Genomic DNA, 16,342 nt, shown 5'->3' on the forward strand with positions numbered 1-16,342 from the left:
TGTTGGAATGTTATATGCAGAGATCAAAACAGACTCTTCATTCATGAAACACTCATGAGCATTATGTGGCGCTAAGCACCATTGGGGATATGGGATGGGTAAGGCTTCATTTTTGCCTCCTGGGAGTTCAGGCTCCAGCAGGAGAGAGAAGAAAACCACACAAGGCAACGTGGGGTACATTATGCCAGATGAAGCATATCAAATGTTTTGGATAAAGACTGCTGAAACTGTTTGCTACTCTTCCCATTGAGAGGTGGAGTCTAAATCTCCTTCTCTCAAACCTGGACTATCCTAGTGATTTGACTGACCACAAGACTGTAGCCGAATTGATGTTGCATGAAATCCAAGATTAGGTCAGAAGTCCTAGAGCTCCCGTCTTGGTTTCTTTGAACATTTACTTTGGGGAGAGGCCCTCTTGGAACCCAGTTGCCCTGTAGTGAGAAACCCAAGCCACATGGAGAGGCCACTGCAGGTGCCATGGGTGACAGCCCAGCCATGTGAGTCAGCCATTTTGGACGTTCATTCCAGTCAGCCTCTAAATGTTTGCAGCCCCAGTAGCAGGCTTTGGTGGAGAAGGTGGCATTTGGGTTGGGAGGAAGGGCATTCCAAACAGAGGGAGTGTCAGAAACACAAAAGCATCCAGTTAATCTTGGGAATGTAAATGGATCAATTTGGTTGTTGCACAGGAGTTGTGAGAAACGTGACTGGAGAGATGAAACAGGGACAGGCTGGATGTGGCTTTGAATTCCAGGCTATAGAGTCTAAATTGTGTTGATGGGCAATATCTGTGAAAATTCATTTAGGACCTAGGTCTGTGGAACAGTGTTTTGAAAACACTAGGCCTAGACTGGCCTGGCTTCCAGGTGTGTGAGCCAGCATTGACTATACAGGGGCATATAACAGGAAATAGAGATGTGTTGCAGGGAAAGAGTTTTATGTTTACTATTCTCCACTGTTTTCTACTGAGTGGCACGTATGGAGGGAGAGGCCTTTGTTGACTGAGTTATGTCATGGGTAGGGTATAAGCATGGATGAACAGAAAAGTAAGAGTAAGTTAAACTGTTTTGCCCAGAAAAGGAGATAGCACTGCCAAGAGGGAGTAGGAGCTGATGGGAAGACTGAGCCTGGGAGGCTGTGGTTGGGTGGGCTGAGAGGAGGCCACTGGCACCTGAGAGAACCTCTGGAGTGAACCTCTGGAGAGAACCTCTGATGCAGATGCTTGGTAAGTCTTGCTGTGTAGTGAGTAATGCAAACTCTCTGTCTTCCCTGGAAGTCTTTAGCAAAATTGACATCGCCTGCTGAAGCTTTGTGGCATTGAATTTGCTTTTGGAAAAAACGAATGCTGCTACAAAGAGGATAAGGAGTGAAAACATCCTACTCACGAGACAGCAGATGAAATTCAACTGTGAATATGAGATAAAGAAGAGAGGGTGAAATAAAACAAGAGTCTCATAGTCATATGGTGAAAGTGGGACAGAAACAAAGGAAAGAGATCCCTCTAAGTCAAAAGTGGGCGCAGGGAAGGGGGAGGGACAGGTTGTTGCATAAAAGGTTTGGGAAATAAAAGATACTTAAACCAATTTGGTTAAGGTCACTGCTGTTCGGACTTGAGATACAACAGAAAATACTAACAGTGGAAGGAATCTAGATTACTGCAGAGGATGTCTAAAGAAATGGGACTGAGCTGTGACTCTTAAGAAAGAAAGGCAGGCATGAAGGAAAATAAGCATGCTAGTTAGTTAAGGAAGTCAGGAGCAAATGAAACTTGCAAAGCAGCTTTCTTCTCTTCCTCTACAGTGTTCTGTGCATACTGGGCAATCAAATCTTTAAAAAAATTCTAAATTTTATATATACACACACACACACACATATATATATATAATAATCACTAACTCTATTCTAAAAACCGCATCTTTGGAAGGGCTGGTGAAACCATTCTTTTTTTAAAATTAAAAAAAATTTTTTTTTGAGACAGAGTCTTGCTCTGTCACCCAGGCTGGAGTACAGTGGCACGATCTTGGCTCATTGAAACATCCACCTCCTGGGTTCAAGCAATTCTCCCGCTCCAGCCTCCCGAGTAGCTGGGATTACAGGCACCCACCACTATGCCTAGCTAATTTTTGTATTTTTCGTAGAGATGGGATTTCCCCATGTTGGCCAGGGTAATTCCTGACCTCAGGTGATCCACCCACCTCGGCCTCCCAAAGTGCTGGGATTACAGGTGTGAGCCACTATGCCTGACTGGAACCACTCTTGAACCATGTGTGCACCTGGGAGATTCTACCTGATAACTAGACTTATGGCTTGTGTGAGGTAAGAAGTAATTCAACAGGTGTAATAGAGGCCAAAGAGATGACTTTCATTAACAACAAGAACACACTTACCTGTTTAAAATATTTTAATGAATACTGGTACATAGGATCTATTTCTGAGAGGCTTGCAATGACAAAGTACATTACAGAGCCTTGAGTGGCCACTGGGCGATACTTCTCACGAGCCACATTGATCATCTGCTCAGTGGACTCTGCTTCTTCCAGCCTGGTTTTAATGGCACCAGAAGTGATCTGAATAAACATACAATAACAAGTTCTTAGGGATCTGTTCCAGAAAAATAGTGGGACATCTGGAATGTATCCAGTTAGGTCTAGGGAAGAAATAAGGATAGAATGAGTTGGTGATTATAGTAAGGGGTCCCCAGGTGGAATGACTGAGTCTCAGAGTTCATTGACCTTTCTTCCTTCCAGAATTAGGAATAGGCAGAGGGCGGCAAGCAATACAAGTAGCTTTGAAAACATAGAAGCAGCACGTCTCTGAGACTCAATCTGAGTTACTCCTGCAATGCAAACACTATCGTAGCACTCTGAATTCCTCCCGAACTTCTTTGTGAGCAGTCCAGGGCTCGCACAATGAATGAAGGAATGAAAGGAGAAGGGATACCCAGGAAAATGCCCGAAAGAAGGGAGTAGAGAGTGGCTTGGAGGCAGTGAGTGGCACCACATCCCTCCCTGGAATAACAAGGGTGACTAATATTCTTGTTCTTTACCTAGTATTCCCAGGTATAGACATATGGGATAGAAGCTGTTGTTTGTGGAGGATTATAACCCTAAGTGAGTTAGAGATGCTTTCAAGGTCTTTTGGTTTTCTGCATTTTGGGTTTGTGGGTCTGGGGAGCCCTCTGCCCAGTGTACTTTCAAGATTCGCTTCTCTGTATCTCTCAGTCTCTCTCTTTCTACTGCTGTTTGTCCCTGCCTCCTCTCCCTTCCCCCACTGTTTTTCAGAGGTGGATATCCCTAGGTTGGGAGATCCTTTTGTCTCTAGAAAGTCAAACGGTCTAGAGCAGGGACCATGAAAAATCATCAAGGGAACTGACTGCTCAGTATTTGCTCCACCAAAGCTAAAAGGAATCATCAAGTTCCTGTATAGACCAGCGCTTTTCAATGGAAATAGAATGTGAGCCACATAATCATACATTTTCTAAATTTATTAAAAATAAAAAATAAGTGACATTAATTTTAATAATATATTTTTAATATACCCCAAATATTTTATCAACATATAATCCACATGAAAGTTACTGAGATATTTTGTTTCTTTGGATTTAGCCCTTGAAATCTGTTGTGTATTTTACACTACCAACACATCTTAATTCAGGTTAGCCATATTTGAAGTGCTCAACGGCCACCTATGGCTAGTGGCTACCTACCATAATAAAGAGTGTAAGTCTAGACTGTTTACCCCAGCCCACCAGGAAAGGGAGGGGAAGGATTCAGTGCAGACGCTGTTTCCAGGAATCAGAAAGTTCAAACTCTCCCTGTAATATCCCCTCAGGGAGCTGAAGGGGAAATAAAGGGCAGAATTGAGTAGGAAACCCCTATCTTAATATGGGACTCAACTAAAGCTTTCAAATCCAAGTAGAAAAAAAAAAGTTGATATGGGAGCAGCTGGTGGATCATGCAGGCCCACTAACAAATAATTCTTTATGTCTTAGGGAGCACAAGGCACTGATAATGTAGAACCCAGGGCTAAAGAGAAGGAAAGTGGATCGTTTTCTTCTCTTTGCCAAAGAATATTAGAATACTATATGCCTCTGTTGAGTTTGGCAACTACTTGTAGACACTATGCCCTACAGACTTGAGGTTTCAGCCACGTTTAGAGAATATAAGACATATTTTTATGTAAGGATTCTGAGAGTTGAGAGGCATATAAACTGTAGCCAAGAAGTGGCAGGAAATGCAGCCAAGGATCAGGTTGATCCCTGCTCTATAGAAAGGATGACTCCAAGGCAGCTCCTTGCAAAACAAATAAACCAGCTTATAGATAAAGATGGCAGTCATTGCATGTGTATCTACCTTCACTTCCTATTGAAGCTACATTAAAATTGTAGGAAAAGGCTTAAAAATGCAGAGTAAACCCATAAAGATAGGAAGAATGGGAGAGGAAATATCAGTGAATTTTGGGAACTGGAAAGCAGACAGAAGGGTGGCAATGATTTAGCACACCCATAAAAATGGATTCCTACACTGGCAAAAGTGGATAGCCATGAACTCACCCAATTTATAAAACAGAATCCTTCTCAAAGGCTTAAGAATTAGTGCAAGAAGCACTCTTGGAAGTGGGAAGGGCTTAAAATAAGAATTGGTGGTAGGACTTCCTAGGTCATCTTCCTACGCCACTCACGGCCAGGGGTTTGTCCCTTTCTCATCCTGGCAGAAAAAATAGAAATTTCCTTTGGAGAAAGTAAAACAGAGGGATTTTTGATGGAAGGAAGGAACTAAAACAGAGTGACTGGGTGACTGTATGCACACTGGATGCTGAGACCCTAGCCCTTCTTCTCCTCTCAGACCCCAAATACTTAGAGCCAGATCTTCACCCTTAGGCAATGTTAACATTTATTATAATCAGGATATAACTACAGTGGGAGGCCAGAGGATGGGAAGGGGTGTGTGTGTGTGTGTGTGTGTGTGTGTGTGTGTGTGTGCTGGGGTACAGATAACAGTTAAGATGCAAAATGAAAGTAGCTGCTTTGGCCGGCACAGTGATTCATTCCTGTAATTCCAACACTTTGGGAGGTCAAGGCAGGGGGATTGCTTGAGGCTAGGAGTTTAAGACTAGCCTGGGCAACATAGTGAGACACTGTCTCTACAAAAAATAAAAAATAAAAAAGTCAAAAATTAGTTGGGCATGGTGTTGTGCATTTGTGGTCCCAGATATTCAGGAGGCTGATGGAGGAGGATGGGTTGAACCCGGGAGATAAAGGCTGAAGTGAGTCATGATCATGCCACTGCACTCCAGCCCGGGTGATAGAGCGATACCCTGTCTCAAAACAAAACAAAACAAAACAAAACAAAATAAAAAACAAAAAACAAAAAATCAAGAAAGCTGCCTCTGTGAAGGGAGGCATGGGTGGCTGGTGGGAAGAGAAGGCAGGGAATGCTATTTTTCGTAATAAGCCTTATAGAAATATTTCATTCTTTAAAGAGTTGGCATGTAAAACTTTGCTAAAAATAAAAACAAGTGGGTTAACAGACAACTGCCAGGAATAAAAATCCCAAGGAAGAATAAACGAGAGGAGGATAAAGAGATCTATGAACAAAAAAACTAAAGGAGAGAGGAAGAAAACAGAGGCCCCAAATTACTTGCTTATTACTGTTTTAATACTGCAATCTCAAGGGCGGTACAATATAAAGCAGTCAACCAGTTTTGATGTCAACAAAAGCAAAAAAGATAACCTATGTGCTTCTGGCTTAATAAAGTCAAGGGGATTTTTTTAAGTAAATTATTTTGTTTCTCACAAGTGGATGAAAATCATTTTGTAAGCTGTGTTCTTAGTAAACACTCCTTAAATGATGGTTTGAATCTAAGAAATAATTTACTGAAGAATTTTAAGTTTAAGGTAAAACTTCATCTTACTATCAACACGTTTTTGCTGAGTACCAATTGTGTGCAACCACCATGTGTAATCCTTGGAGAAGGAATATCAAAATGAACTATTCACAGATTCCCACTGCAGAGAACTTAACAACCCAAGAGAAGAGATAAGCCATGTAATTGGATAACTGTGACACAGGGTAAATAGTGACAAGTGCTGTAGTAGAGATTCAGATAAGACACTACAGAAATTCTGAGGAGGAGGAAGTTAGTTCCAACTGGGAATATCAGAGAGAGGCTTCCTGCAGGTGATGGCATTCATATGAAAGTTTGTTGTGTTTGTTCCTTTCAATTTACATCTTGTCCCAGTTCTTTACATTATGTGTTTTATTTAAGAAATGCAGACAAGACAAGAGGAGCGGTGGTCTACAGTTTCTCCAAGTTTCTGTGGTTGGCAAGGAGCCCTGACAGGCAGGCACCCATCTGTGTGTCCATGGAAGCCCAGTGTGGCCCCCGTCTTGCTTTAAAAGCCCTTACAGGACCCTCAAAGGCTGTAGTTATAACTTTTGAAGTAACATACTTTCCATAAATACTAAAAATATTTTACTTGCCTTTGAATCCTGCAGTGTGTCAATAAGTTCTTCATTGTCCAGAATATTTCCTTCAGAGGTAAAGAGCATTCTCAGGATTTTCTGTTCGATAGTTTTCAACTGGTTTTTATCAGTGTTGATCCTCACGATGAGCTTGATTCTTTGTTCTTCCAACTTGGGTTTTTCAAGTCGCACCACATCACTAAAACCAAAGTTCAGATACCTAAATTATGTCTCTGCCAGTGCCTCAAAGTTGCTTCTATTTTTCTTTCTCTGTTTGTAATTGTTCTTATTCTTAATACTATTTAGCTGAGCATTAATGCTGATGGCCGAATCTGAATGCATACCATGTCTCTTTTGCTGGGTTTACACAGAAGCTTCTGACTCAGCTACATGTCAATTCTGATCCTCTATCTTGTATTTTAGAGATGCCTGCTACTGAAGTTTCCATACCTTCCGCTCATCTCTTAGGAAGACCTGCTTAATACTTGATCTCTCTAATCATTCAATTTCTATCTCTAACGCTTGCTTGTGCTAAGAAGAAAATGGTGCCTGGAATATTTATGATGCCTTGAATATTCTTTCTGTACTAACATGGGAGATTCTGAAATCACATCACCTTCATGAAATGATTTTTGATTGCATATGAAAAAGGAGCCTTACCTCCAGCTTCATCCTTGTATAAACACGTGAATTTATATCTCCCTTCACTTGTTCTTTCACAATTTGCTCCCAGTCTCCATTTGCAAGAGTTAATCTTTATTAAGCACTACTCAATGCAATGCACCTTGCTAAGAGTTTTATGTGGATTATCTATTAATCCTTTGAATGCCCCCATAAGGTGGGCACTGTGGTTATCACCCCCAGCTTGCAGATGCACAAACAGACTCTAGTGGGTCACTTCCTGAGATCACATGGCTATGAGAAGCTGGGCTTGTGCCTGGGTCTGCTGGCTCCAGCATGCACTGTTACTAGTGTGCTGCCTCAAGTAACAACCCATTATTTACTTGTTACATGCAGAATTCAGACACCTTGAAATTATTATATAAAGAATATTAAAATTCATAACCTCAAATTCAATTGTTTAAATAAGTTTTTCAGAAGACAGTAGTTTAAGGAATATTTTAAGATAAAGGTGAGCTCAGGAAACAGTTTGAGAGAAACATTAATCGAATTAGTCAAGTTAAGAATCAAAAGAGCCTGCCAAAAGTCAGGAGGTGAGTTAGAGTTTCTGGAAATAGAAAGGAAGACAGAAGGAGGTGGACAGTCTGGGTGGCTGAATGGAATTCCTTGAAGTTGAAAAATGGCCTTGTGCTGCCTCAGAAGGACTAAGGCATTGTGGTTGGCATTCTCCAGGAGGCAGGGAGGTGAACTGTGGTGTTCAAAATTGAGAGGATCTGAGGAAAATTGCAATGAGCAATTGAGCACAATGAGTATCACTGCCTGTTCAGGAGCTCAGCAGAGCAGAGGGCAACTGAAATAGGTGACGGCCTGTCAGAACACAGGCAGACCCAGCTCCATCCTCACCCTGGCTGAGGGCTGTTAGCTTCCCTTTTCAGTGCCATCAATCTAGGAGAAATAGCAGGGAGATACTGCACACCATGACTGAGTCCCAGCATTTCCTGTGTTCTTATCAGGGCACTTTTCCTTCTTGTCCCAGGCAGCTTAACATGCTGGGAGCTTAGTGACACAGCTGAGCTTAACTATGCACAGGAATAAACTGGTATGCAAAATGTTCAGCCAAGTCCTTACAATGTATTCATAAAATATGGTGATATAACCTTTAATTGGAAAGAAGTTATCCTAGTGGAAGGTAAGCAAGTTAGCAGCTAGCAGAATAATTCCTAAAACAAGCTAGAGAAATAAGACTCAAGCTCATTAGTGACAACATGGGTAAGTCAGGATGATCTTGACTTGAATATAAGGGATAATTCTTTTGAACATGGGTCTAAATTATATGTTTCTTTATAGTGAATAAAAATACATATGTATGTATTCCTGTATACATACATATGTGTATATATCTGTTGGTTAAATATATATTAAATATAAAATTAATTTTGAATCAACCTCAATGTTATTATTTTAATAAATATTTTAAAAATTTGTTTCCTGAACCTTTTGGCTAATTTTGATGATTAATATTAATAACTCATAATCCAATATTTGGGAAATAGGGATTTAATCACATACAGAATATACTAAGAATACATATATACACACACACATATATTTGAAGTGGACAGTTAAATACACTAAGAAACCACCTAAAGACCGGTGAAGCTGGAACAAATATGTTTGGATTAGCTGCTTTTTCACAGGTATGGACCACTGCATTTCTAGGAACAACAGAAAGACTGACTTTGTTCACTTGCCCAAGATGGAAATCCTAGTGAAGGGAAGAGGCAGGGCTGGGCTGCCAGCCTGGTTCAAACGGTGGGGGTGGGGAATTAAGGGTCTATCCTTGACGTCCTTGAGAAGACAGCAGACAAGATCAGCTGCTCTGAGCAGCTATGAAAACGGTAAAGAACTTGGCCACTTACTTGTATTTTTTTTGATTAAGGTTTCATGTGTAGCGTTTTCACACAGCAGAAAATTTTCTTTGCCAATATTTCTAAACAAAATATTTAGGAAACCCACGACACTCCCTTCCCTCCCCCCAACTCCCTGGTTTTTTACCTTAACAACTGATCCTCCAGACCTGATTTTGTTACAGTGAAATTGATAATGGTAACTTTAATGCATACCTGGAAGAGAAGCACAGAGTGCATAAAAATGCTTAAATGCAAACTAATGAAATACCTTTCTTTATTAGAACACGGCTCATTACTACCCAGGTGGATGTATCTCAGGTCTAATTGCACACACACCTATCCCCACACATACTTCAGGTGTAATGTCGCTTATTAAATCCTCATATTTTTCGCTGCCAATATGAGTAACAATCTTGTTCCTCAGACACCACAGTTACAGAATCCTAGATCGTGTTTTATGGAAAGGTGAGCCAGTGAAGGATTAAAAGCAGTATTTTGGAATTGATAGCTTGGGTTCAAATTTGAGCTGCACCCTTTAGTGACTGTGTCATCTTGGACAAGCCACTCATCTGTGCTGAGCTTTAGTTTCTGATATTTAAAAATTTGGGTAATTTGGGTAAAACTCATAGGGTAGCTGTGAGAACTAAATGAGGTAATAAAATCACTTAGTTACTTATGACGCAATGTGTCTTTGCTTGAAAGAAGGTATTATTGATAATAAACAAAGTTTTATATATTTTGTCTAATAACATTTTAATGAAAAATTATTACTATAATATATTCCGACATCACTCGATAAGTCAATAGCAAAAACCAGTAAGTATAACAAGGGTGTGTGAATGAACACATGGCATTGTACTTCAAGGATTTTGTAATATGGTAAATTACATATTGTAATTTTGTAATATTTATCTTATTACAAAATCCTTGAAGTAGGATTGATCTCTTTTTAGAGATGATTGACTTGAGGATCCTGGAATTGGGATAATTTGACCTCGTGACAGAGCTAGGCTTGGGTCTTGTGGGCAATACACCCTCTCAAAAGTTAAATAAGTGAGAAATCAAAGAGTGAAACTTGGCACATTGGTCGCACTTCTTTTTTGGGGGCAGTATCCGTCACTTCAAGCATTTATCATGTCTTTGAGTTAAAAACATTCTAATTATGCTCTGTTAGTTATTTTAAAATGTACAATACATTATTATTGACTGTAGTCACTCTGTTGCACTATTATATACTAAATCTTATTTAGTCTATCTAACTATATTTTTGTCCCATTAACTATCCCTACCTTCCTGCTCCCCTCCATTCTCCTTCCCAGCCTCTGGTAATGTTCGTCACTTTTCTAAACTCTGAAATGGGACTTGGGACATGAGCCCTGGTAGTGGCTGTGTAATTAAACTCCTTGAGGCTGACGAGGAAAATCCTAACTTAAACTTTCAATGATATTTCCCCATCTTATTCAAGAAGTGTGTCAATTTCATTCAACCTGAACACATCTGGTGAAGACAGATAGCTATGAGCAATTTAACAGTTAAAATGAAAGTGACACTCTTTGGAATGGTATATTTAAGGATATTTTTGGGAGGGTTGTGGTGGTAAAGAAGTAAAGTTCTGAGGTCAAGTTCCTTTCCTAGGTAAGAGCCTGCAGAGTGCACAGATGTGCCAGGAGCTGGGGCAGCACCTGGGCATGTGAGGGGGGTTGTGGCCAGGGAGAGCCCCATGGGAGATCTGTGGGAGGGGCAATGGAGTTCCAGCTGTCTTCATTTCTGTTGCAACTACCTTGGACACTGTAGTACTAGAGTAGGGGTTCTTCTAGAGTCTTCTGAGTCTCAGGGACGTATGTATGGAGTGGAGCTCACACAGCTCCTCTCAAAGAATCTAAGAGCATGAGAAGGGGACAAGATACCCCCACCACCCATAACTCTAAGTGTAGACACTGGACCTCTAGATCATGATTCTCTAGTGTTGTCTTGTTCCTAGAGTTTTCAAATGGGTGACCTCTTCATTTGGGCACATATGCTGTGGGCATTTGCACATTTAAATAATGACACCTCCTCCTCCCCCACACCCCAGGCCCATGGACTCTCAACTAAGCTCTAATTCATTCATTAGTCGTAATAACAGGGACAAAAATAGTCTTTGCTGATGGAGGAAAGAGAGAGTTTAAAAGGGGGATGTCCTGTGTTTAGAAGGAGTGGCTGTGGACCAGGAGGGAGATGGTGAGGGCACTGGAGAGGTGTGCAGTGGGGTGAGACAGAGCATCGGCCTAGGCCCCAGTGGGCAGGGGCTTGCAACCTAACTAGATGGTGATGACAAGGGTGATTGGAATCAGAATCAAAGCTCAGAAGAGAAGCAAGAATGGAGGATGGTGGAAGAGAGGGGAGTGTATAGAAGACAGGGGAGAATGGGGGAGAGCCTTCCCTTTGGGTGGGAGCCCATCAAACTTCAGAGATTCATTACACCATGATAATCCAGTTAAGCTGAGAATTCCAGACCAGTAGTTCATACCTCAGGCAGATAGTGGGGATTTGGCATTTTGGTTGTCATATAGAACCTAAAGTTTTTATCATAATCAATGTCTGAGTCTCCAAGACGGATGAGTAGTCGGCCACCACTGATAAAAATTTGTTTCAAAAGAATGGGTTCTAGAGCTGGATCCAGGGTTTCCTTAAGCTTAGAAATTAAAACAAAACAGGACAACACAAAAAGAAGCAATTAAAATAGATAGCATCAACTTCACAAAATTCCTTAGGCCTCAAAATGTACTGTGAATGAACAATTTTCCAGTGATCTGATGGATATTTATTAACATCCTCACACTACCTCTAACAGTACCTATTTTCCAGTGAGCATTTTATTAGCAATCTAAGGAAATAAGAGCATCTGAAGGCAATATATCTATTTACATTAATCTTACACACTGTTCATTTCCATGAGAAGAAGAGAGAAGCTGGGTAGATTAAATCATTGTGGGTTGGACTTCAACAGGCCCCACACAAATGAAGATCTGTTCATTTTCATGGTTGTTTAAAACCAGGGATTGGCAAATGACAGCCTGCAGGCCAAATCTGGCCCCGTGTGGCCATTTTTCTATGACTCTTGAGCTACAAATGGCTTTTATCTTTTTAAGGGTTGTAAAAACATACAAACAAAAAAACACTAAACCAAAACAAAACAAAGAAGAATACGCACAGAGACTGCATGAGGCCTGCAAAAACTGAAATATTTACTCCCTGGCTCTCTACAGAAAAAGTCTATAAACCCCTATTCTACATGACCATTATGCCTTTTTCCTCAAAGCGAATCTGACTGTTGGTAGGAATGTGGGCATGCAGACATTGCCCAGGGATCCCATCAGAAACATCTTTATGTCAGGACATATGTGATGGGGTCCCATAGCCTGGGGCTTTCAAAATTTGACTGTCATCCATTGTAACACATCTATTTTAACATTGTGACATGGTACCCACACATGTAAATTCTTCAAACAAAAGTTTATGAGTTAAAATTTACCTTTATTCAATATAATTTTGGGATTAAAAAAACTCTATTTCATTTGAAAATGTTGATTGAGATGGTCACAACTGATTTCATGCCCATGAATGGGTGGAGACAAAGTTTGAATACATCACCCTAGCAAAGTAGAAAACAGCTAGGTGTATAACGCTGATGACCCCAAGGCACAGAGAGTGGGGAAGGACCAGTCAGAGTGTCCTGTTTCTGGCTGGGGCTCTGACAAGGGCCCATCCCCTCTCCCAAGAGCACTCCGCTACAGTTAAAACACTCTCTGTCCAGAGGCAGAACATCACAGAAAACCTTTGGTCCGCTGCCATGAAAGAGGAAAGTCCCTCAGGATCTCGCATGTCACGAAGTAAACCTGAGTTCAGGAATCCAGTCTGGGGCTAAAATACCCATGCCAAAGTTTTCTAGAGACTTCATTCTCTCCTGTGACTGGGATCCATTACAGAACCACCCTCGTGTTGGTCAAGGCCAAGCTTGGTCACACTGAGGCCCCTTGTGCTCTTTGTGGCTTGAGTGGCGAATAGTGTAACTTGCGGATTTCCTAGGCAGGCAAGGCTGCTTGGATAGTTTATGTAACCCTTCCATGCCTCAGTTTCCTCACTGACAAAACGGAATAACAATAGTAACTATCTTGTGATGGGGCAGTGAGGATTAATGAGTTAACATACATAAAATACTGAGAACAGAGTCTGGCATGGAGTGAACATGCAATAAATATTAGTTAATGCTAACATATTAATTACAATTCCTCGTCATCATGCAGGTGCTGCAGCTAAACTGCCCTGGGCCATGGCCTTTTTGAGCTTTCTTTCTTTCTGATGAAGCAGTGATACTTCTAGGCACGGTTAAACTGAGACTCAACTCACAGCCCATGTTTTTGCTCGCTCGTTCTTTTATTACTTATAGGAAAATAAACCATGATCATTAACCAATCTCTTTTGTGCCCAGGGCCTTTGTGCTGTTCCCTTTGCTTGGGAAGTCCTTCGCTCTAAGCCTGGCATATGGCTGAGCCCATCACATAGGTCACAGCTTAAATTACTCCCTTTACCCACATATCTAAATCAGACCAGCCTTGGTGGCCTACCCATTGGTGACTATACCAGCCCCCTCTTTACCCTTTCAAATCTTTGATCACAAGTTTCTTCCCCTCCCTCCCTCTCATTTCTTCTCTCTTTCTTTCTCTGTTTACTGTCTCTGTCCCCACCTCGATTGTAAGCTATCGAGGACAGAAACCACATTTATATTTTTTGCCACTGGTTCTCAAATAATGTTTGAATGAGGGAACAATTTAAAAAACATCCATTCTTGCAATGATAGCCAAAGAAATGGAGCACCTAGACTCAACAAACAACACTGCCCTCCCTCCTCCTCCTTCTTCTTCTTTTTTTTTTTTTTTAACAAAAGTTCATTCTTTTCTAATTCACTCAATCCAATTCTGACTTACGCCCAAGTAAAAATTAATGTTTATACCCACTAGAATGTTTTACTGGCTTCATATAATTAGTGTATGTACATAATCCTGACTGCACTACTGTTGTGAATTTTCAGGGCAGCTCACCATCAAGGGCCATAATGAGGCCTGTGAAACAGCAGTGTCGGGAAACAGAGGCCAGCTCTCTTAACACTAAAACAATGTCTGAAAGTCAACAGGTCCTCCCTCCTACCCCTCTTGCAATGTGATAATGTATTGTTTAAGGAGAAGAGGCATTGGTTTGACCAATTTGAAGATGGAGTTGACTGGTGCCTTTAGCAAGACGGGGATGTGGCCTATATAGGATTCCAGATATGATTTGAAAGTTGGGAACTAACATGAGAAAAGGAAGTGAAAATCAAACCTCTTCCAGTAAGACAGGTAAACCAAGTCGGATTGAATTCTCGAGTATTCGTAAGAAATTACTATCTGTAAGCTTAATGATTTTTAAACCACTTTTGCTTTCCTTGTTCCTTATCCAACGGTTTGCCTGTTTGAAAAAGCACAGAGCAGAACATTTCCTTCAGAGCATAATAAATGGCTAGAAAGCGAAAGCTTTAGAAGAAAGTGTGGAAATATTATTCAATCTAGAAACAAATTGGAAATATATAAACTATACTACCCTGCCTCCCGGCAATAAAGACATCTTTTAAGCCCAATGTTTGGGACTCTTCTTTTTGTTCAGATGTGGAAGAAATAAAGAAAAGAGTCATCTGGGAACAGAGATCATGCTTATGGTATTCAAGTTGGTCTCCCTTGCTTACACAGTGGCTCCCTCTTCCAAACCCTATTTAGTACAACATGATCCATGAACTTAGGGAGTCAGAAAATGGGATGCTGTCAATTGTAAATTCCAGTCAGGCTTGCTCTAATATTCGATCATATCCTGACTTCAATCTCATTCCTCAGACCTTTTAGGAACAAGGACTACAGAAGAAGCAAGATCTGTGGATTTCTGCCCTCACAGAAAACAAAAAACAAATGGTCAGTCCCCTAAACAAAACCAATCAAAATCAAGTATGGGAGAACTTCAATTCTTTCTTTCTTACTTTCTCATCTACAAAATGAGGGAATTGGACTAGACTTTAACACTCTCTTTTGGGTCTAAATCTCCACATATGTTAACTCTAAATCTCAAAGTACATTGAAGCCCACTTTTATATTTTTTAATAGTTAGCTCAACATTAAGCAGAACCAAAAGCCACTCTCTGAAGCATTTGCTACACACCTGATCTTGGGGATCAATCATCAAAGGCCATCGTCTGCCTTGAGTAACCAAAATGCCATTTTCTGTTGATATCAAGTCACGGGGCAGCCCATCAGTGTTCCACTGCCGTATCTCGTAGGGATCTCCAAGAATGTTAATGAGACTGAAGGAAGGATCGATTGGGATCTCCAGAGACTGACAGTCCTGGATCCAACACTCTATAAGCTGCAGAAGGAGGACGGATTACTTGAGTAGAGCCAGGAAAACTCAGTAAACGAGGGCACATGCAAAATGTCGTGGGCAGCGGTAAGTCAGTGGCTCAAGAGCTAAACCCTCCCAGTCTCCCAGATGTGCTGGCATCAGAGCACGGGACACAGGGAGTAGACCAAAATCAGGAGGCCTAGGTACTTTATACCATTAGTTAGATGTGACTTTGGAAACATCATTCCCTCTATTTGGACCTCAGTTATCTCACATGTAAATGACTGGGTTGTCACAGTGGTTTTCAACCAGGTTTGTATTTTCCTTGTTGGGAGAGTCTGAAAGCACGTGGAGAAGTTTGGGGTTATCACAATGACTGAGGGTGTACAAGCAGTCAGTAGATGAGGGAAAGGGATGTTGGCATATTACCTCCTTCAATGAGTGCACAATAGAGACCTGTCTGTCCCCAAAAAGCACAATTGGCCCCAGGGAGAAATATGGCACCCTAAGACCTGAGAGCTCCTGGAGAGTCTATATGAGAGTACTACATCAGGTTTTATAACTCAAGGACAAGGGTAAACATTTTTAGGAAGACATTTCAAAAAAATGACTGTAAAATTCTTTCAAATAATTTCATTTCCTGGCAAATGCATGTAGATGAAACTTTTATTCTCTGATAAACGAGAGGCTGGTCTTTCTTTTTTTTCTCCCTCCCTCCCATCCTTCCTTCCTTCCCTCCCTCCCTCCTTTATCTCTCTCTCTCTCTCTCTCTCTCTCTCTTTCAGAGTTTTGCTCTTGTTGCCCAGGCTGGAGTGCAATGGCGTGATCTCCACTCACTGCAACTTCCGCTTCCTGGGTTCAAGCAATTCTCCAGCCTCACCCTCCCGAGTAGCTGGGATCACAGGCACCCGCCCCTATGCCTGGCTAATTTTTGTATTTTTTTTTTTT

At 41.2% G+C, this 16,342-nt stretch overlaps 1 protein-coding gene across 1 annotated transcript in view; it reads right to left on the reverse strand.

Annotated features, from left to right (window-relative positions):
• Window positions 1-16,342, reverse strand: part of DNAH6 (dynein, axonemal, heavy chain 6) — a gene marked incomplete at its 3' end in the record, with an annotated part of 288,388 nt that overhangs the window by 37,323 nt on the left and 234,723 nt on the right. Inside the window, exons 54-59 of the mRNA XM_011974268.1 lie at window positions 15,215-15,418; window positions 14,351-14,476; window positions 11,502-11,666; window positions 9,138-9,205; window positions 6,480-6,660; window positions 2,385-2,564 (exon numbers count right to left, since the gene is read on the reverse strand). Coding sequence (XP_011829658.1) covers window positions 2,385-2,564; window positions 6,480-6,660; window positions 9,138-9,205; window positions 11,502-11,666; window positions 14,351-14,476; window positions 15,215-15,418 — 924 coding nt within the window. The remainder of the gene's footprint in view (window positions 1-2,384; window positions 2,565-6,479; window positions 6,661-9,137; window positions 9,206-11,501; window positions 11,667-14,350; window positions 14,477-15,214; window positions 15,419-16,342) is intronic.

Source organism: Mandrillus leucophaeus, unplaced genomic scaffold, assembly GCF_000951045.1.
Source record: "Mandrillus leucophaeus isolate KB7577 unplaced genomic scaffold, Mleu.le_1.0 Scaffold1433, whole genome shotgun sequence".
NCBI lineage: Eukaryota > Metazoa > Chordata > Mammalia > Primates > Cercopithecidae > Mandrillus > Mandrillus leucophaeus.